This window comes from Anomalospiza imberbis, chromosome 8, assembly GCF_031753505.1.
Source record: "Anomalospiza imberbis isolate Cuckoo-Finch-1a 21T00152 chromosome 8, ASM3175350v1, whole genome shotgun sequence".
Taxonomy (NCBI): Eukaryota; Metazoa; Chordata; class Aves; order Passeriformes; family Viduidae; genus Anomalospiza; species Anomalospiza imberbis.
The window spans coordinates 18593665-18614665 of record NC_089688.1 but is presented as its reverse complement, the minus strand read 5'-3'; the positions used below and the strand labels follow the sequence as shown (position 1 = coordinate 18614665).

Genomic DNA, 21001 nt, shown 5'->3' with positions numbered 1-21001 from the left:
TGGTAGTGAGGAGGAGAAGCTAAGGAAACATTTTAAAGGGTCTTAGCATGCTGTAGTTTCTGACATTGCAAGGAATATTACATCTTGGGAATTCAGCTCCACCCTTTTGCTTTGCTCTGTCATGCTTCTCTTTCTGGGCTATCATCTGACAGGTGAGACTAGCAAGCTTAGATAAAAGCAGTGTCTTGTGGCTGAGACTCCAAACGCTCTTGTTTTCGTTTCTTTTGATATCACTTAACCTTTGAAATTCTTTGGGGGTGGGGAAGACACAACAGTGATGTGAAAAGCCTTATCCCTCCCACTAACATCTCAGATGCAGCTTGGCATCTGCCGTGACATCAGAGCCAGAGCAGGATGCAGTGATCTTACTCTGGATGTTTGTCTCCTGGGCACTGTGCTTGTCAGCAGGATTTGTGCTTCAAGTAGAAGCTCAACAGCTAAATCCTGGTAGAGAGGGGCTGTTGTGGTAGGAACAGAGTTTGGAGATCAGGGAGTTAGCACTGTTCCCTGCCTTCACCGACTCCCCCACTTCTACCACACATTTGCACAAACAGCAGAGAGGCCTGGGTAGCTGTTGAAGCTACAGGAGTGAGTCATATCTTCTCTATTCAGCTGCACAGCCCACTGCATAGTAAGGTTTTGTGAGCTGTAGCAAAAGGGTTGAGTGTGTAGTACAGACTGATCTATATTTCTGTCAAAATGCAGTGGATTGTTTTCTGTCAGTGGTTCTCATCAACAATTAGATGATGTGCTTAGATAGCTGTGCATCTCTAAAGGTGGTCATAATGAGAAGGAATGCAGTGATGTTAGCTGTCTGAAGCAGTCTGTTCAATTCCCAGATAAGACATCAGCGTTATTTTTCACCTGAATAATTTCCCAAATACTTCTTGGAGGCCAGTATTTTGAAAGAGACATCGTTTCCACACTGCACAGTAGCTGTCTCTCCTGCTGTGAGCCAGATCAGATGCAGGAATGGGATGAGGGACTGCAGAGAGATGGACAGCAGAACATGCATTTCTGGTTCCCTGGAACGGGCAGCAGAGTCAAGTGGTAGTGCAGGCCACGGCTCTTAAAGCCACAGGTTTCCCATGTGTTTCTCCCAGCTTGGGAATGCTCAGAAACCTCCCTGCCTGGAGGCAGCCAGCTGAGAGGAGAGCAGTTCCTCAGTTTCATGTGGGAAATGAAGAGGAACTCACATGCCTCTGCCATTAGTGTAGGGAAATGATCTTACCTTCTGGAAGTAGAGGTTTTGGACTGAATTCTCATTTTTCAGTTATTCACTTCAGAGAGTCGTGATTTTCAATTTTTTTTTTTTTTTTAGATCAATGGTAATTCTGACATTGCCTTGACTGAAGCTAAGGTTTCACTACCTATGCATAAAGCATAAATAAAGATGTTTTATATCAATGCCTGGGGATTTGCCTCTCTCGAGGAGGCAGGGCTGACCACCAACCCCTTCTCCATCAGTTCCCTGAAGGGGCAGCATGGTCTGTTCTGCACTGAGCACATGGCAGAGCCTGGAGTGTCACAGCTAGGTGCAGTGAAAGGCTGTTGGTACATGGAGCTTATTCCTTGCCCTCGCAGCTACTGCCCCACTATTCCTGAGTGACCTGGTACAAACCCCACGTTTTCTCTTCAGGGGGCCCACCTGAGAAACAGAATCTGACAAAAACAAGTTATGAAAGGATAATAAGTTATTAAAAACAAGGTGATAGGGAAGGTTTAGCCCTCATGAAAACAGTAGCTTGTATTGTATGCAGAGAAAAAGAGCACAGATGTTAACCCTTTTCCTCAAGTGTGGTTGTCCCCTGTTCCTTCCAGCCCCTTTTCTTGAGAAGGCCTCACACATTTGCAGTGTGAGTGGTGTTCAGTCTCTACTGCAATAAAATGCTATAGCAACAATGTTTTATTTAAATTCAGAAAGGGGGATGTATTTGTGCTGAAGACCTGCTAATTGCATCATTTTCTCCTTGTTTTAAACAATGTGTTCATTGCATCATTTTCTCCTTGTATTAAACAATGTGTAGTGCAGAGCAATCAGTGTGCAGGGAAATGATTTATATTATATTGAAGAGGTCTGAGCTTTTGACCTTGTAAATGAATTCCCAGAGACAGCTAAATACAATGCAGTAAGTAATGGGCTTTAATTAGGAAGCTGGAAGAGTTGTACATAGTTCTGGTATCCTGATGTGGAAACTCTCCAGACATTTTCAGGATCCTTGTACAGCAGTGTTGTACAGCTGTGAAGGGAGTTACTGTGCCTTCAACAAGTTGCTAGCAAGGAACTGAAAGAAAGGGAAACTCAGGCAGTACTTACAGGACTGACAACATGGTAGAAACTATAATTCTGAGACTTGTCTTTTTTTAGTGATATTACTTGCTTGCAAGAAGAACAAAAATGGATCAAAAAGCAGTTAAGTTTGCAGAAATCTCCCACTGGCAGGTTAGACCTGAATCCTGAGAGTTTTCATCCCCCTTGAGACCAGTGGTACAATAATTGGGCCTGAAATGGGCTGGAATGAGGAAAAGTTTTTGAGAATTCTGAGTTTTTCCATGTTTCAGGAGGATGGTTATGTTTGTTTCAGAATTATATATCTAAGTCTTCCTTACAGTCATAAAAGGAAAGGAATAAAATTTTATTCTTTGGCCTGTAAGGAAATTTGAGCAAGCAGTTAAAACTGGGCATGTAAAGTACATTTAGTGGAAAAGAAAACCCTAAGTTTGACTGGAAAATGCTTTTACACTTTCAGAAAACCAATGAAATTATTGAATAAAAATAGCACATTATCTGTACTTTTCCACAGTTCTTATGGCTGCCTGTAAGAAAGAGGAAGAAGAAACAACCTTATGTAACTGAGATGCATCTGCAAAGCAAGAACCAAAAGCCTGCCTGCTTCAGTTTTTTGTGAGGCTTTAGCATCATTTGGGAAGCAGTTTATAAACTGAATATTCTAGAGCATGAGACACAGCTGTGTGCTAAGTGACCAACCATCATCAGCTGTCTGTCTCCTGGGGCACCACACTTTGTAACAGGAGGATTTCCCAGGGCTGAGCAGCAGCCAGGATGAGTGCAGGGAGGTGTGACAGAGCAGGTTGGCACTGCACATGGGGCACAGGAGAGCTCCAGTGACGTCCTGTCCTTCCTGCAAGCTGCAGTGAGTTAGGTACCCCGTTCCTGGGTGTGTTTTCATCAGCCAAAGTGGCATTCAGCAAAAGTACCATGGGGGCATGGGGTAAGAATCCTTCTGCACAGGTCACAATGCAAAGAGCCTTCCCAAGGCTTCCTATTATTAACAGGATTCTGTTGGAGTGAACTCTGTTTTGTCTTAGATCTGTAATGTAGGTTGTAGCAAGTTATAAAAATATGTACACACTCACACAGATTTTTATCTGTGACCTTTTTCTGTAACTTATATTATTGTTCAGATCACTGATAAAGGCATTAAGATGTATAGCCAGTGCTGGCTCCCACAGAATTCCACCCACTCAGCAGTGATTTCCCTGCACTGTTGTGCTGTAAGGCTTCAGCTTCAGAGGCAGCTCTCATACTACTCTGGATATGTTGGATCTGCAGTTATTTGGTTTTTTTAATATTTTAGAATGTAAAGGGGTTTAGAGGGCTTTTACAACTATGTTTATAATATTCCTCAAAAAAATTTACAAGAAGTCATTTTTATACAGCCTTATTCTCAATTTTTATTATATTTTCTCCTTTTATTTTTTGTTGTTTGAATTCTGTATTTGCAGCTGTGATAGGTTGACTTAGAGTGGCATGTTCATCTGGCATGATTTTAATTAGCTACTTCTTGTCATTACATGCTTGAAATTTTTGTTAAACTGCCTTTCTTCCTTGGGAAAACCCCAGAAGCATTTTAAAGGGCTAATGAAAGTAAGTGTTGATTTTTCTGGAGGCACTTTGGCCAATTTGTAACATCTGTGTGGATGCAGGCTGTTCATGCCTGCTGCAATATCCATGCTTAACTTTATTGATGGCTCTTTTAACGTCCTCTTGCAGTGGAGTTGAAATCAAAAAAAACCCCAAAAGTTTTTGCAAACTTTCGAATTGACTTCTGACTTCTTTTTCCTGATACAGAAAATGTACATGTATTAAATATGACTGCATTTGCCGCATTATTGTTTTATTTTGCATATAACAGAATACATTTTCATATAATGGCATGCCAATTCCAAAAGTGGGTTTCCTTTTTATCCAAAGGTATTTTTAAAAGTATGTGTTCACTTTAGTCACAAAGGTGGTAGATTTCTCCTTGTATATTTTGTACATTCTTTGGTTCATTGCCACTTAATGCTCATTCTTTTACTGTTATTTAGTGGTCCTTGTGAAGTTTAAAAAAAAAAAAAAGTTCAGCTGTGCTCTCAGCTGTTTGTAGGTTGTGCTGAATGACTCATATAGAAGACAAGGAAGTTGCAGTGTGGCCACATCTCCTTGTCCTGCCCAGCAGTGACACTTAAACTCCAAATGCTCTAAACCCAGTGCCAGGAGCAAGACATGGAGACCAGGGCTGGGCCTTTGGGTGAGGCAGGTACCAGCTTGGTGACATTTATGGTGAGAGTGACTCCACAATTTGCCATCATCTAGGGCCAAAATGTGAAACTGTGGCACTACAGCAAATGATTAAATTTGCTAGTGAAAGAAATTATCTTGTTGAGGTCCTTTTCCTCATGGTTTGCTGGAGAGCCAGGCATATTGGCTCATACAGGAGTTGAGCTGTGATAGAAACAAGCATTCAAAGCGCACAGGTTTAATCTGTAAGTAATTGCTCCATGAAACTCACTTCCAGCAAATTTCTCTCATGGGAACCGTCTGATTTCTTACAATGTGCAAGCTCCTCTTGAAACCTTGCTTTTGGTGAGATAATAACAGGACAACCACTTGCAAAAATGTGGGGGGAACTGGTGTCCTTGTTGCTGTCAGTCTGGGAATGTGTTGGTTGTGGAGCTGGGAAGTTTTGTGGAGGAAGGACCCCTTCGCTCTCCCTGTCCCATGCACAGGCTGTGTAGGTCTGACTTCCCTGGAAGTACAGCGCTTGTTTTCCACCGTGCTGCGGTGGGAAGATGTCGTTTACATTTTGACAAGTTTGGATAGCTTGTTGCTGCAGAGGTTCTAATGATCATGGGGGATCTGGCTCTTGAGTGATGTTCCAATGTAACATTGTTGTGAGGACTTCTCTACAGAGTAATTTTGGACAGTTGTGTCAGTATGAACTGTGACCAAGGTACTGAGGTGCTGCTGATAGTTTGCACGCAGTGGGTCAGAGCTCTGCCTTGGCCAGTGGCCTGAGGGCTTACCCAGGATCTCTGCTGGATTTGCAGCCCTTGGTATAGACAGTGTTCCTTTGACTATCTTTCTGATATATTTGTTGTTTTCCTCGTAACATTAGGGATGTCTACACCAGTTAGATTGTGAGCTATGGGAGATGCCTTGCAGACAAAATGCAGAATTTATTTCTACAAAAAAAAACCTACCACCCCCCCAAAACAAACAAACAAACAAAAAAAAACCCCAAACAAACAACAAAACAAACCAAGAAAAAAATGCAACTCAAAATCTTGAAGGCCATTCAAAACTATGTATTTAAACTAGTCAAATTTATGGAGGGAAAATTTGAAATATATCTGCATCTATTATGCGTGAGGATATGGGTACATACTCCTGTCTCAAGAAGTCCTTCTGCTTTACATAAGGAAAGAGAGAGGTTATAGGAAGAAAATTACTGCTGTAGGTGTCCCATTTCTTTCCAAGCATCTGCTATCAGGAAATCTCAGATACAGGATGCTGAGCTATATGGATATCAGCCTGACCCAGCAGGACTTGTGCTTATGTGCTGTTTATTTATCTAAGAAGGATGATGGGGGAGACATTATCTCATTTTTGCTTTGAACATGTTCCTTTGATTTTGAATGAAGGATAATTTTACCACATTACCATAGAGGAAGATACCTTGTTAAGAAGATGAAGGAAGGTTCTGAATTAATATTCTTCATCAGCCTACTTAAGAGGCCCAGATGGCAAACACTGTCTCCTCTAGCTCTTGAAAAGCACAGGCAAAACTACTTTCCAAACTTTGAAGGTTGAAAACTGCCATATTTGAAAATTATTAGAGGAATTTTGTCTTAGTTGTTAGAGAGGGACCAGTGCAGGAGCCTGACAACCACAGAGAAAGCTAATCTATGGGTCTGACAGTTTATGGTTAATCTGACACTTTACAGATGCTTACTGTATGACAGCTGCAATGAATCAGGTTATTAGAGCAACTTTCTGCTCCCTAAAGCTTATTTATTCCTGTCTTTCTCAAAATAGGGGGTGGGGATGTGTAAAGCCTATCAATGAGATAGAAGAGAGGGCCTGAAGCCAGACAAACCAAAACATTTAGAGCTTCTGCTAATGTTACGAAGATGAAAGGAATCCCCAAATAAAAAGGAGCCAGAGACATATTTAGCAGAGCCTCATTCCTAAACAGCCAATTGGATGGAGGCAGGAAGGTCTCCATGCATATCTCAGAAGTTGTTTTCCCTTATAAAGTAAAGCTAAAGGATTACTTTATTCACAGTCTTCTATAGACTGGGATAAGCCTGCAGCTTCTGTCCTCCTTTACCAAAAAAGTATGGCATCTACCCACTGGTGCTGGGCCTCCAAGATGGCATTCTTTGGGCCAGCTGGAGCCATTTTCTAGGCATGGGTGGATCTACAGCCCCTGCTGCTGTGTGGTCCCAGGCACATTTTGTGTCCATATGGCAATCCACAGTTACTGAAAAGAAAGAACTAAGGAAGGCGTAGTTAAATTTCCACTGATATATTGAAAGATGCTGGAAGTCAAGACAAGAGAGTTCTCAATGTGCATTGGAGCTTTGCTAGTATCTCCATTAAGAGATTAGGGGAAAAGATATTGAAGAGAGAGGCAAAATTAGTTTATCCTTTTTCTTTCTGTGATTATACTCCAGACATACTCCTGTGATACAGACTGCAAAAGGGTTTAGTATGGAAAACCTAAGAAGTTCTCAGGGGGAGTTAAACAAAAACCATAGGTTTTGGCTATGGATACAAAGAAAGAATAAGAACCTTGGGGTAAAGACACACCAGGCAAATTGTGCTGTGCAGTCTCTGTACAAATGAGTGGGATAAGGACTGAAAGGCAGCAGAAGCTGGTGTTGGAAGTGGCCTACAGAGGGAAAGCTACACTACTTTCAGGAATGGTGTTTTGTTCTTTTCCTTGAAAAACAAACACAAAAAAAAAAAAAAAAAAAAAACAAAAAACCAAAAAATAACCCAAAGACCCACTCCATTTATATGGATATATTTCAGATGAGGTCTTATTTGTCCATAGCTGCAGAGGAGGGTTCAGAGGTTTGATCCCCAGCACCCAGGCTTGATTCTCAAACTTTTTCTACCCAATTCTTTTTAGGTTCTCATTCATGTCTCTTCCGAGTTCATTCTTCCCTCTCCCCTCAGCCCTCTGGCAATGACCTAAGTTACTGAGAAGAAAGGTGTAAGCTACTAATGTCTTTTTTTCTCACATGAGCTTTTATGTATAGAAATATTTGTGTGATCATAACTTCAGCATGGAGCCATTAAAAAGAAAAGAAATTCTTTTATTCTATAATGTCCCTGGAGCTGGACTGACCTAATTTCCTTGTATAGTTCACCTGTTTGCCTTCCTTCCTGCCTGCCCTGGCATTTTCCATCATGTCTCACTGCAGAGATGTGCTGCCTGCTGAGCACTGCTCTTCATTGTGCTCTGGAGCTGCGGCTGGGCAGCACCTCTGCATTTTCCCTCTGCTGTTGCTGTGTATCCATTCATTACTGCTCAGTCAGCCTCTGGGCTTCTTTCTTCCTTCTAGTCCGCCTGTGCCTGTCCCTAACAAATATCCTTCATATGGCAGTTCCTTCCAAAGAGCTGGTGTTTACTCTGTATCACCATATCAACAACTGCCTGCTCTGAGTGAGACTCTGTGTCAGCTGTATCTTTTTCATGAGCACCCTGAAATCTTTGGTGCCCATGACAGGGAAAGTGATGTATGAGCCCCACCCAAATAACCATTCCTAAAAGCAGCCAAGGGGGTGCTTCTGCCACCACTGCCACCAGCAGTAATTGTGGTGTGCACCAGGGTAAGGTTACAGCAATCATGACGAAGCTTAAGAGAGGTCCAGTCTCTGGTATCTGCATGGCCACTGTCTCCTTCATGTTCACAAAGGTACAGAACTGTTGCCTGTATTCCTAGCTATGCCAAGGAGCAGTGTGGATGATGTACCAGCCCTGCTGAAGGGTTGTTTACTTGGCTCTGTGATCTCACTTGTGCTGTAGCCACCATAGTACAATCACCACCAAGTTATTTTGGGATTGTGAACTTCTACTCAGTAAGGCAGAAAGTTTGTGTTCTTTTGAATCTTTGTCCCAGTCTAGATATTCAAGGATGATGTTTCTGAAAACCTTGGAGCGTGTTTCTTCTGATCTAGAAGGTAATAGATGTTTGTATCGAAATCAGACATGATATTGCACTGAAGGGTTCTGCTGTGTGAAATTCCCCTTCCCCTTGACCAGGGTTCCCTAATCTAATACCATATGTTCTATATGAGGTATGCAAGTTTTCTCAGCTATGTTGTTGAGTGTTGTTTAAAACCAAAGAATTTGGTTTTGGCTGTCCTTTGAAAGTCAGTTGAAGATATGCAAAAAAGGGCCTGCTTAGATCTTCAGTTTTGGGTTGCTTACCTCAATGGGTTTTCTCTTTTTTCTCTTTATTTTTCTCTTCTTTTTTCTCTTCTTTTTTCCTCTTTTTTTCCCCCCCTTGCTTCCCCCCCCTTGCTTCCCCCCCCTTGTTTCCCCCTCTTTTTTTTCCTCTTTTTTTTTTCCTCTTTTTCCCCTCTCTTTTTCTCTTTTTCTTGCCCTTTTTCTTTCCCTATTTCTTGCCCTTTTTCTTTCCCTTTTTCTTTCCTTTTCTTCTTTTTCTTTTCCCTTTTTCTTTTTTTTTAGTATCTCTGTCTTTTGCCCTGATGATGGAAGTGGAATAATGAATAGTTTTTGCATGGCTCACGTTCCAACACTTGTTAGCTTCTGCTTCTGACTCTCCAAAGCAGTTACATTCCTTAAAAGTTCCTTTCCTTAAAAGTTAAATTCCTTTTGGTGTTCAGTCCATAATTCTGCCTATTTACTATCTCTGCTAGCAGCTTATTCCTTGAATTTTCACATCAGAAAAACTTTCACTGAGGTTTTCTGGCATGAAAGCTTCTCAGTTAGGCAGCCAGCACTCCACAAACAAATGCACGGTGCCTCTCCCTGTTGTAACAAGACTTGCAAAGCAAGGCTCTCACTTGGACTATCACATCTCTCTTGGCTTGGAGAACTTTTGAATTTGTAAGGTTTGATATTGGAGATAAGAGATGCTGTTTCTCATCTGTTGTACAAACTTAATGACAAAACATTGTTGGCTGTGAAAGGGCTGCTTCATTACAATTAATCTGTCCACAGAACAGTTGGCTACAGCTGTAGAAATCCAGGCCTGTGCTGAAAATAACTTGTACAGTGAGAACTGGTCCTTTGTTTGCTAAAAATGCGTTCCATGAAAAAGATAGCTGGGCTTATAAAATTCAACAACTTTATTATGAACAATTTGGGATGTGAGTTTCTGGCAGTCCAGATTTGTGGGCATCAGTGGAGCAGCTCTAGGGTAAATTTGGCCTGAAGAGCCTAGAGCTGGAAAATAAGCTTTCAGAGAAACAGAGTGGATTCTAACCTATCACAGACCAGAGAGGATCATAACAGTCTTTTAACTGAACATTTTCACAACCTTCAAAGACTTCTCTGTGAATCTTGTACAACAGCCGGTACTTTTTTTACTACCTTAAGCCTGTGGGCAACATTTATTATACAAGCAAAATTATAAGCTTTTAAAGAGACTTTGTAGAAAACTTGAGCAGCTGTTTAGCTGACCAAAAATATTTATTCATTGTTTTTATCAAAATCTTTAATGACAGCACGGTGTTTGTTTAAAAAGACCTTCCCTGTTATAAATGACTGCTCTTCCAATTTCTCATTCTGCTTCTTGGATGTTAAAGTGGAGTCCTGGACCTCTCTTGTTTGAGCACATGATCCTCCTGCCAGAGGATGTCTACTGTGGGCACACTCTCTCTGTATTTTAGCAACTCTCCTAAAGTTTTAAAGTGTTTATCTTACACAGCTGAAAGTCTCCTCCTGTTTCATGAGCTCTACACTGGAATGCAGTGGAAGAAACCCAGGGCCTGTGGCCACCCAGATTAGAGTTTTTTGTATTAAGGTCCCTATATGGTTTTGTAAGAGACTTCAGCTCTGTCTCTGTCTGTCTCTGCTCCTTGTTTGGGAGGCTAGTGGGAGGAGAAGAGCTGAAGGGGCTATATAACCTCTGAGATTTCAGATACAGAGTGTACCACCCTAGAGCAGCCATCCTCAGCCAAGCGCTGTCAGGGTAAGTGGCACGGAACCAATGGCATGATTTACAGGTTGCTGGAGGATTTCAATTAAATAATGTCAAGTGGAAGTTGCTCAGGAGGATGTACTGCTGTGCTGTAGTTTGCTTAAAAGGCTTATTAGAATTGAGTCGATAAAATACTTGTAGTATCTATACTGAGTTGTCTTTATTTTATATTCTGAAAGAAAAAGAAAAGTTACCCTAATAATTTACCCTAATAATTTTACTGCTTCTACCAGCACTTCAGCAACTGTATAAAAAATGGTTTGTGTAATGCCACTGCTGGAATTGCAGATATACTCTGGTTTAAATGAGCCTGTGTGACATTAGGGTGTTAGTTCGGGACAGAGTTCCTGATGGGGTATGTAATAGTGTTTCTTAGCAGATTTGCTTCAGTGCTTTCAACCGAGTGTGAGATGAAAGAGTGTTTCATGGAATGTGACTGCAGGAAGAGCTGGAAGTATGCAAATCAGCAGTGTCTAGTAGGATAAAATGAGGATGCATGTGTATTCATCCTTGTCTCTATGTATATGAAACAACTGTTCTGTAAAATGCCAAATATTCATTAACTAAAAGGCTACACACAGCACTTGTGGAGCTGGAGTTCCCCTTATAATTTATTGTGGAGATTGGTGAGGTGATTGATTATATTTGCAAGCAAAACAAGGAGAAGAAAGAGGCTAAAGACTGTTCTGTTTACTTGGGAGAAAAATTTCCTTTCTTCCACAGTCTCAGTGACATTTGCCTGCCATGGCAGTCCTGAGCTGTAACTTATTGGTTGGTAGCAGAGCCCTCTGTCTGATTTTTCAACTTTTTGTGCTTTATTACTAAATATGGTTTTCATTTACAGTCCACTAAGCCCAGAAATGTAGCCTTTCCTGCCCCCTTCTTCCCCTCCCCCAAGTGATTTTTGGCATTGCATTAGCTGCATTGGTTTGAGCAACCCCCCTGACCTCAAACGCTCTTCCAAAAACAGACGGCTGAAAAGCATATTTCCTAATTAGGAAATGGTTTGTCCAAACCAGTCTGTTCATTCATGTTAGATAACAGTTGTACTCCATTCAGTAAATATTTTAATATAAAGAGCCTAAGGAGTTTAATAAATGAAAAAATTGCAACTTACTTTCCTCCCACAGTTATAATGATATAATATCTGGAACACACAGTTAGGATTTCCCTATCCTTGTCTTCTCCTGGGAGCTCTGCCCACGCAGCCTGCAGGAGCAGGGCTGCAGCCATGTCTCGTGGCTGCCTGGCTGGGGAGAGACCCAGGACCTCAAATGAAGCATTTGGGAGAACTGTCTGTGCTTGTTCCATCCATTGTAGAGGCTAAACAGATTGTGGCCTCCCTTGCTCACTGGCCATGGCTCTTGCTGGCCTATTCTCATTTCTGCCTGCACTTCCAGTATTCCTGCTGCAGAAGGTTTTGGAGATTGCACGTGGAGCCAGCTGGTCTGTGGATGACAGCTGTCTCCCTTTGCTGTTAACACACTGCAATTTGTTGAACTCCGCATGGAAGCCCAGGCTTGGAGAGGGCCAAGTGATTCCCTGCCACACTATAAATTGTGAGCAAATAGTTCTTCTTGACTCCTGGTATTCAGAGCTTGTTTCTGTAATTGACTTCAATACAAAGCCTTCAAGGCATTTTTATTACCCGTATTATCTTCCTGTTGCCAGAGCAAGAAAACAGTTTTTTTTTTTTTTTACTGAGCCAAGGAGCCAACATTAACTGTTCTGTCACTGTACAAATGTAGTTTATTAGCTGCTTTGAAATAATGATAGAGCAGACGTTATGGCCTGTTTTTAAAACACATACTGTCTCTGGCTTAATTTTAAAGGTGGGTTTATTTTTCTGACTGATTAGGGGAGAACTGTAAAAGACTTGCTTCTTTTTTATCCCCCCTTTTTCATTTGGAAATTTTCTACCTTTTTAAAAGGTTAAATGTAAACTTAATTGGCCATCTTCCCCAGTGGATTAATATCTGCATCAGGAAATCAGGAAAACACCCCTGGTACAGGCATAGCATTTAATGTAATTAGTTTTTGGGAAGCCCACAACTAGAAGGGGAAGGTGAAGTGCTCTTACCTTTTAATAGCTATCCACATGTGTCAGGATTTTGTCAGGGTGATAGAAAAGCAGGAGAAGTTGTGCTGAATTCAATGCAAATGAATTTTTGTTTTTGCAGCTGTCAGTCCAGTGTTCTCTTTTATCTCCCTCCCCCAGCCGTGGATCTCTGAGACCAAATTTAGATAAACATTTGCTGCTCCCTGATCTCTCTGCCCGTGCCGCAGGGCTGGAAGTCTCCTCTGGAATTCCCTGGATAATCTCTAGTGCACACAGACATGGTTGCTACCTCTCATGCTTTCAGAAGGAAGCCCATTCCCTCCCACAGCCCCGCAGTCCTTGTGATTCCCAGCCCGGGGCCATTCCCCTCCTTGCAGGTTCTGGTAGCCAGGGTGGTCTGCTACCTGAGTGGGATTTTTGGTTTTGATTTAATTCTTCCCTGCTGTTTCCATAGGGCTGTTTTCTGTCTGGAAGGCCAGCAGGCACTGCTGTAGAAGATGTGTGAGGAAGAGGACAGCACTGCCCTTGTTTGTGACAATGGGTCGGGGCTCTGTAAAGCCGGCTTCGCTGGAGACGATGCTCCAAGAGCAGTTTTCCCGTCCATTGTGGGTCGTCCCAGGCACCAGGTGATGAACTACTTTGTAGAAGGCTTTGCTGCCCCGTCCCCAGCTCTTCAGCCAGGGCCGTCTGTGCCTGGGGCTAGTCCAGCCTAGGCTGATCTGTGTAACACAGTATTTCCAGGCAAAATGAGTCCAGCAGCACACTCACCTGAATCAAAGGAGGTCTCTTGCCCTGTAAAGAAATCCTTTTAAAATTTTTCTTTCTCTTCTATGCCATCTTTTCTCTCTCCCCCTTAATTTTGAGTCACCTAGAGAACTTGGTGAGTAAAACTAGTTTAAAGAAACCCAGCGCAAAATCCAAATAAGCCCAACACAGGAACATGTAGAAATTATGACTGCCCTTAAAGCTGATAATAGGTAATGTTAGGAAGACTAAAGGAGGAAGCAGAAGTTTTCAGTTAGCTTCCTCCTAACCTTTCTCACTTTATTCATTAATGAATAAGTACCAGAAATGGGTACTTGTCTAGGGTTGAGTTTCTTTAGCTTCAAGGTTTATATTTGAGTGTATGATGCATTCCACTATATTTTAATAGTTTGCAAAATGCATTTATTATCTGAGCTGTTAATTATAGAGAGTTTATGAGACAGATCACCAAAAGCATGAATTAGAGCAGCTTTTCTAGGTCATGACAAACTAATCCAAGTAATTAACAGATACACCTAATTGCTTCTGTGTCACCTAAGGCCCTGGGGGAAAAGAGGCAAGCTCTTTGCAAGATGAAGATTTTATATACCCAGCAATTGCATTTTAAGTTCTCCAGGATTGGAGAAATACCTGCCTTTCAATAGAGAAAGAAAGACTGGAGGGCTAATTGATGCCTCTGGGAATTACCATAATTTGAAAAGTGCATTCAAATGCCACCATCTGTAGCTAGTGTAAATTATAATAATTGCTCAAAACCAAGCCATATAGTTACAGTAGAAACAAATACAGATTTCTAGAACATTTCTTTCCTGATCATTTAGGAGAGATCATCCCATTAAAAATTGTAAATCTGGGATGCCTCTTTTTAAGACATGGATTTAGAGATGCCAAGGTTTAGAATCTGTAATGACTAAGTTCTGGTAGGAGTATTATGCACTTAAGGGATCCTACTATATTCTATTTTTCTTTCATTATTTCTGATTTTAACATAGAAACTAGTGTATATCCAGAGTAGTTTCCAGCTTCTGGTCCTTTAATAATTTCTACAGGATCCATGAAAATATCTGTAAAGAACTCCACACAGTAGATTTAAATCGTCCATCCCTAATTACAGTATTATGGCATTCAAATAGAGGATTAAAAAATGTTGAAACTGAAGCTTTGGGAAATGTAAAGGTAAAGTGTATCACTCCATCTTGACCCTTAGATGGCACAATATCACTTTCTCCTTTTACCTCACTTTATTATCATTTAGCGGACTGTTCATCCCTAAATAATAACAAACATAAACAAACTCAGTTTTCCCACTTTATCTTGATGCATTTAATATTGTACTTACTCTTTTTACTTAACTGTAGTGGAAATATGAACTCCAGAGATTTAATAATCAAACATTTAATACTGGCAATTTAAGAGCAACACATAATACTCCATTTATTAGTAATAGTAAATTATGTCGTAACTAGTATAACTGGTAACTGAATTTATTTCCCAGATAATGTTCTGTCTACTTTATGACACTTTTCCCTGAGAAACTAACACAATTTGTATTATTTTATAGGGTGTGATGGTTGGTATGGGTCAAAAAGACAGCTATGTGGGTGATGAGGCTCAAAGCAAGAGAGGAATCCTGACCCTGAAATACCCCATAGAGCACGGCATCATTACAAACTGGGACGACATGGAGAAGGTATTTCAGCTTTGAAAAGCCCATGTGTACTACTGATCAACAGAACTATTTGATCCAAATATTTACAGAATATCCACTAAATTTTAGATGAAAGTGTCATCCTATCCAGGATGATTCAAGGAGAAGCTTGTTAACAGTCAAGGTTGATGCGCATCTAAAGCTTGAATATCACTAGGAGTACACCAAAATTGTAATCAGGAGTTCTTTTACTCCAGCCTGATCTTTGCTAGTTATTGAGAAGGGGGCAGGGGGAGAAAGAAGGGAAGGAAGAAGGAAAAAGGAATAGATCAAATTGCCAGTAAAAAATGGAATTTAAGAAGGTATCTGTTTCTGCAAAAATGCAAAGCATGTGTGTGATTCTGATGAGAAGGGCAGTGTTTATACACATAGTTTTTAATGCTTGGAAGATTAGCAATATTGCAGTGCAATGCATCCATTTCAGAGCCAGTATTTGATTGAAAGGCTTCCAGAATCATGTTTATAGTCATAGTCTGTACAGATAATATAATATCTAAGATTCTAAAATGGTATCTCCATTTAATGTTGTTCTGTAAAAATAAGGATATTTGGAACAGTCTGGACATCGCAAAACACTGTAAGTGTGTGGAGTCACCCACACTTAGTAAGTCTCAGTATTGTAGAATTTGCTTGAAAGCAAAATCTTTTAGATGCCAAACATATCAACCAGTCCCTAATGACCACCAGCTTGAAAATAAGCTTAGCAAAAGCTTCTTGGCCTTCAGACTGAAATCTCTGGTTGTTTTACTTCTTATCAGTGTATTAACCTCCTCACTGCCTAATTTGGCTTCAGATTTTTACAGTAGGAACAAGTTATGTGGAGGTGATGAACACAAGTTGGCTTTCAACCTCACAAACCATTTATCTTCATTTCTTTTCATGAATTCTTGGTCTGGCCCTTACAAACCAAAAGAAGAAACTGTCAAGAGACTCATTATCTATTGAACTCTGTGTATGTTCTCTGAGTTGTTCTGGAACTGTTTCCCTTTCAGTCATTATTGAAATAGCATTGCTGGAACCAAGTGTGTCCTGTTCTGTCTTTTCTGTTGTAAGAGTACTGTATTAATTTTCCTTATGTGTCCTTAAAGTAAGCCATATATTGCTGGTAGTAAAGCCTGAGGATGTGATTTGCTCTCTACAGTAATTCTGGTAGTCTCTGTGGAGGCAGTAAGAACAACAGCATGAGAAACATCACCAGCCTATAACTAGAGCTATTAGCAGAGTGCTGGAGCTCAGTACCTGTCTGGAAGTGATGCTGAGCTGCTGACTGATGGTGTTTCTTTCCCTTGGCTTCTCTCACTATCCTCAGATCTGGCATCATTCTTTCTACAATGAGCTCCGGGTTGCACCTGAAGAGCACCCGACTCTGCTGACTGAAGCACCGCTGAATCCCAAAGCCAACCGTGAGAAAATGACACAGGTGAGCTCACACTGAAGCTATGGAATAGTCCAACCTTTTCATTCAATAGGATGTGAATCTGACATTCACAGTCACACATTCCAGTTAGTCACATTGTCCAGCAGTCTCTCTCAGTTATGGAAGATGGAAAGTACATAGTGACCACCTGTCATATTTACATATTATTACATACAGTTTAGAAAATCACTGTATCCACTTTGAATGTGAGCACTCCAGTCAGTCCAAACTTTGTCATCTTAATCTGTTTTTATGCCCAGGCCTATTACAAAATTATCTTTAATATGTGCATGTGGCTATATTAATGTGATAAAGATATAGGCCAAATACAGGGAGATACCTTACAGGACAAATATTTTGAATTTAGATTTTGTATTTTCCTTTCTTGCTTTTACCAAGCGTAGAGAAAATCTTGTATTCTACCTCTTTTCCAGTAAATTGCTTCAACTAATCTAAACCTTCTAGTGTTAAAGACAATTATTTTAATTGTATTTCAGATTATGTTTGAGACGTTTAATGTGCCAGCCATGTATGTAGCTATTCAAGCCGTTCTGTCCCTCTATGCCTCTGGACGTACCACAGGTAAGCCTCTGGGGAACACGGCATAGATGTTTGAAATAGTTCCGTGGGGATGATGGCAATGAACCGTATGTTACCATCTCAAAGGGATCGTGCTTGACTCTGGGGATGGTGTCACCCACAACGTGCCGATCTATGAAGGCTATGCCCTGCCACACGCCATCATGCGCCTGGACCTGGCTGGCCGGGACCTGACAGACTACCTCATGAAAATCCTGACGGAGCGGGGATACTCCTTCGTGACCACTGGTAAGGACACACTGCTGGCCAAAATGGAACATTGTTCATGGGCAGTGGTTCTACTGGCCTCAGAAGGACTATCAGTGGTTCTGCAGCTGAAAAGGCATGAGGTCTCCAACATGAAAGTCCCTTGAAAGACTGGCAGAGGATTTGTTTAAAATATGGGGAGGGTGTTGGAGGATGAAAGGGAACAACCAGTCAACAGGTCTGGGTCCTTCCTGAAAGCCATTTTAAAGATTGAATCCTCTTTACAGCGGAGCGTGAAATTGTCCGTGACATCAAGGAAAAGCTCTGTTACGTGGCCCTGGACTTTGAAAATGAGATGGCCACTGCTGCATCTTCCTCCTCTCTCGAAAAAAGCTATGAGCTTCCTGATGGTCAGGTGATCACCATTGGAAATGAACGCTTTCGGTGCCCAGAGACCCTCTTCCAGCCATCTTTCATTGGTAGGTTCAGTGACTGTTCTGCCTTGGTAAACTCCACAGAAATACCAAGTCCCTATTCCTTTTGCTTGTGTTCCATTACTAACTCACCCAGACCTACCCAAGAGTGTGTCCTAGCACCCATTATAAAACAATCTTTTAGACCAGGTCTATTAATGTGGTGGGAAGAACTTGACGTTAAACAATTAGCCAAAATGTTTTCCCAAAATAAACCCACTATGTTTATTCCTGCCTTCTGGCATTGTTCCTGTGCCATTTTGTATGTATGGACGTGCTTGCCAGGAGTGGGAGAGGTGGGAGGGGCATGCAGGCAGCAAGACCTAATTTTATTTTTCCAAAAGACTGTTCCAAATCCTGAATCCACGGCTCATCGCCTTTCCGGAGAAAAGCCAAGACAATGCCATGCTAATCAACATCCATGAAGGCAGATTTGCAACTAGGTCACACAGAAATCCAGTGTCAGTTCTGCCAATAGGCAGAATTTCAACTCAGAGATAAAGCAGTTGCATACCTAGAGGTATTAGGACATATTTTGATTTTTCTGTCTCCGAGTTGACTTAATTTGAAAAGAAAAAAAAAAAAAGAAAACAACTCCAAATTATTCCAAGACCATATAAGGAATTCTTAGGACAATTGAGATTAACTTCAGAAGCCTATGGAAACTTTACTATTCCACACCCCAACTTTCTTTTTAAGAAAAAGTTGTTGTGTGTAAGGGGGAGAGGAGGGCTGTACACCAAGGAACTCTTAAGAAAATAATTTAGGCAACTGCAAAATGGCTTTCCAGATTTCCAAAGCTCTGAGACTGATGTCTTCCAAAGAGTCACTAAACAGCATGTCAGTTCTGCATTAACAATTTTAAGTCTCTGTATGGAGTTGCTTCCTCAGTGTTCTTCTGTACCTTCCCCAGGCATGGAGTCTGCTGGCATTCATGAAACCACTTACAACAGCATCATGAAATGTGACATAGACATCAGAAAGGATCTTTATGCCAACAACGTGCTGTCTGGAGGCACCACAATGTACCCGGGTATTGCAGACAGGATGCAGAAGGAAATAACTGCTCTGGCTCCTAGCACCATGAAGATCAAGGTATGTATGGTGCAGTCATTTGTAGACTATATGAGCTGGCATTTACAAAGTCCTCAAAGATCTAGTGAAACATGCAACACTTTACAAAGTAAGTGACTTTAACATATTTTGACTTACATCTGGATTACTTAGCAAATAATCACCAACTGGTAACTTTGGTGCTGGAAGAAGAGAGCCTTCTCTCATTTCCTTGTTCATGTTGATTTTGATCAAATGTCCTAATGTGGCCAAAGAACAGCATGAACCCAGAAGCATAAATTTTCCTCTGGGGCTGTATGTGAGCTTCTTCAGCCCTTCTAGTCTGATGGACATGGAAGAGAGGAAATGCTGTTTTTGTCTTTGGCTTACAAGTTTGAAAAAGAAAGATGCCCTGACAAACTAATCTTTGTTCTGCTGCTTCAAATCTTCTGTTCTTTGTTTTACAAACATTTTATCAGCTATACCAAAAGGAGTGCTCCATAGGTCATCGATTTTTTTCAAGCCCACCTGACTGTCAATATGTGTTTCCAGAGCAATTATGTCCCCTTTTCTCATATATGCTCAGGAGTACATGAGTGCACCAGGGATAGGGGTCACTGAGGAGGCTGAGTCAGACAAAGAATTTGAGGGTATAGATTTATATAACAAATTCTAAACTTTCCTGCTTGCAGCAATGGATAGCACCATCATATAGATGCAGTGTTTTTGTTAATATCACAGATCACTGCTTTAGTATTTTTGTATTAAAATGTATTGTATTCCTAGAAGACAGTCGTACTTAATGTTTTATTTCTTAAACAGATCATTGCTCCTCCTGAACGCAAGTACTCGGTCTGGATTGGAGGCTCTATTCTTGCTTCCCTCTCTACTTTCCAGCAGATGTGGATCAGCAAACAGGAATATGATGAAGCTGGCCCATCCATTGTTCACCGCAAATGCTTTTAAATTGCTTTTTCTTTATGTGTCTCCTCAGTGTGAATGTATTCAGCAAAGTACATTCTTATAATTTCATTCCATAAATCCTTCATCATAATTAATCTAATTAATTGGATACTGTGTATTTCTTAAATAAATTTAAAATATGCTACGAAATTGCTGCTCCTATTTAAAACAAAAACAAAAGGCACGCCATGAGTGTGTGTGGAGATGCCATTACAGCTGGCTTGAAGCTCCATCTTGTGACATGAATTTATTATTACACTCTACTGGGCTGAACAGAAATGGTGGTACCTTTAGCTCGATGATACCAATGCCAGAAGATGCTCACCTGTCAGACTGCATGTTCTCAAAGTTTAGCCTCAGAAAACATTTTAATGTGCAGACAGAACCAGCTGTGGTTCTTACAAAGTTCTAGGCAGTATCAAATGAGCACAGCAACTGTTCAATATCAGGATGAGCATGGGCACGCTGCTTTGTATCTGCTCTATCCAGAAATATTATCTATCCACATCACTTCTTACTTCATAGCTGTCGTGCTGGAAAAGCTAATTTCTTACAGTGCATGGCCCAGGGGTGTATGATATGTACCACAACAATCCTGTGTTTTCTTTAAAGAAATAAAACCTGTTCCTTTGGGAGCATATCTAAACACTAGGTCAAACATATGACTTTCCTATTGTATGCCCTCAGGATGAGTGCAGCCTATTATTTTTATTTTGTGATTTCTAGCAAGATATAAAGGATAATTAAGCTGGCTTAATATACTTTTTCTTCAGAACTTTTTTTTTTTTTAAACACGGGGGTGGGTAATGTGTTCAAAGCAGCTAAAATAATTTAGACAATTTTATTTTCCTGTGATTTTTCTGATTCCATTTATAATCTTCAAAACATTAGCTAGAAGTATATGCTTAGAAGCTGAAGCCAGTAATACTGTCTTGGAAGTATATATATATATGAATAAAGAATTAACTGAGACAGACCTGGAAAAGGTCACTTCTAAGGAACTTGCTGCAATCTATATTCATTAGAGTTCAGGATAAAGGATGCTATTTATTTTCATTAACCTATTTTCCTCTCTCAACTCAATAGTTTACCTCACTTGCCTGTTACTTGTTACCTTTCAAACTGTAAGCTCTTTGCAACAGCACCTGTTATTTACCATGTCTTCATAACCCCGGGGTTCCAGATCTTGTCCAGCTTCTGACTGCTAGCACGTGTTTTAAACCTCTTTGTACTAACCTTATTATTTAAAGTATAAGTAATCTGGGTTCTTGGAACAGTGACTAAATAAACTCTTATAAAAGCAAATAACT

At 40.8% G+C, this 21001-nt stretch overlaps 1 protein-coding gene across 3 annotated transcripts; it reads left to right on the top strand.

Moving 5' to 3' along the window:
• The first annotated feature begins 386 nt into the window (after positions 1-386).
• ACTA2 (actin alpha 2, smooth muscle) lies at positions 387-20999 on the top strand. Of its 3 annotated transcripts, none has more exons than XM_068197605.1 (9): positions 387-588; positions 12981-13152; positions 14853-14981; positions 16309-16419; positions 16914-16998; positions 17083-17244; positions 17490-17681; positions 18589-18770; positions 19551-20999. In XM_068197605.1, the coding sequence occupies exons 2-9, from the start codon at positions 13024-13026 to the stop codon at positions 19692-19694; spliced, it is 1134 nt and encodes a 377-aa protein (XP_068053706.1). In that variant the 5' UTR covers positions 387-588; positions 12981-13023; the 3' UTR covers positions 19695-20999. The 3 variants fall into 3 exon arrangements, with proteins under 3 accessions (XP_068053706.1, XP_068053705.1, XP_068053707.1); XM_068197604.1 differs by lacking the exon at positions 387-588 and adding an exon at positions 10309-10458; XM_068197606.1 differs by lacking the exon at positions 387-588 and adding an exon at positions 11868-12026.
• Positions 21000-21001: the final 2 nt, after the last annotated feature.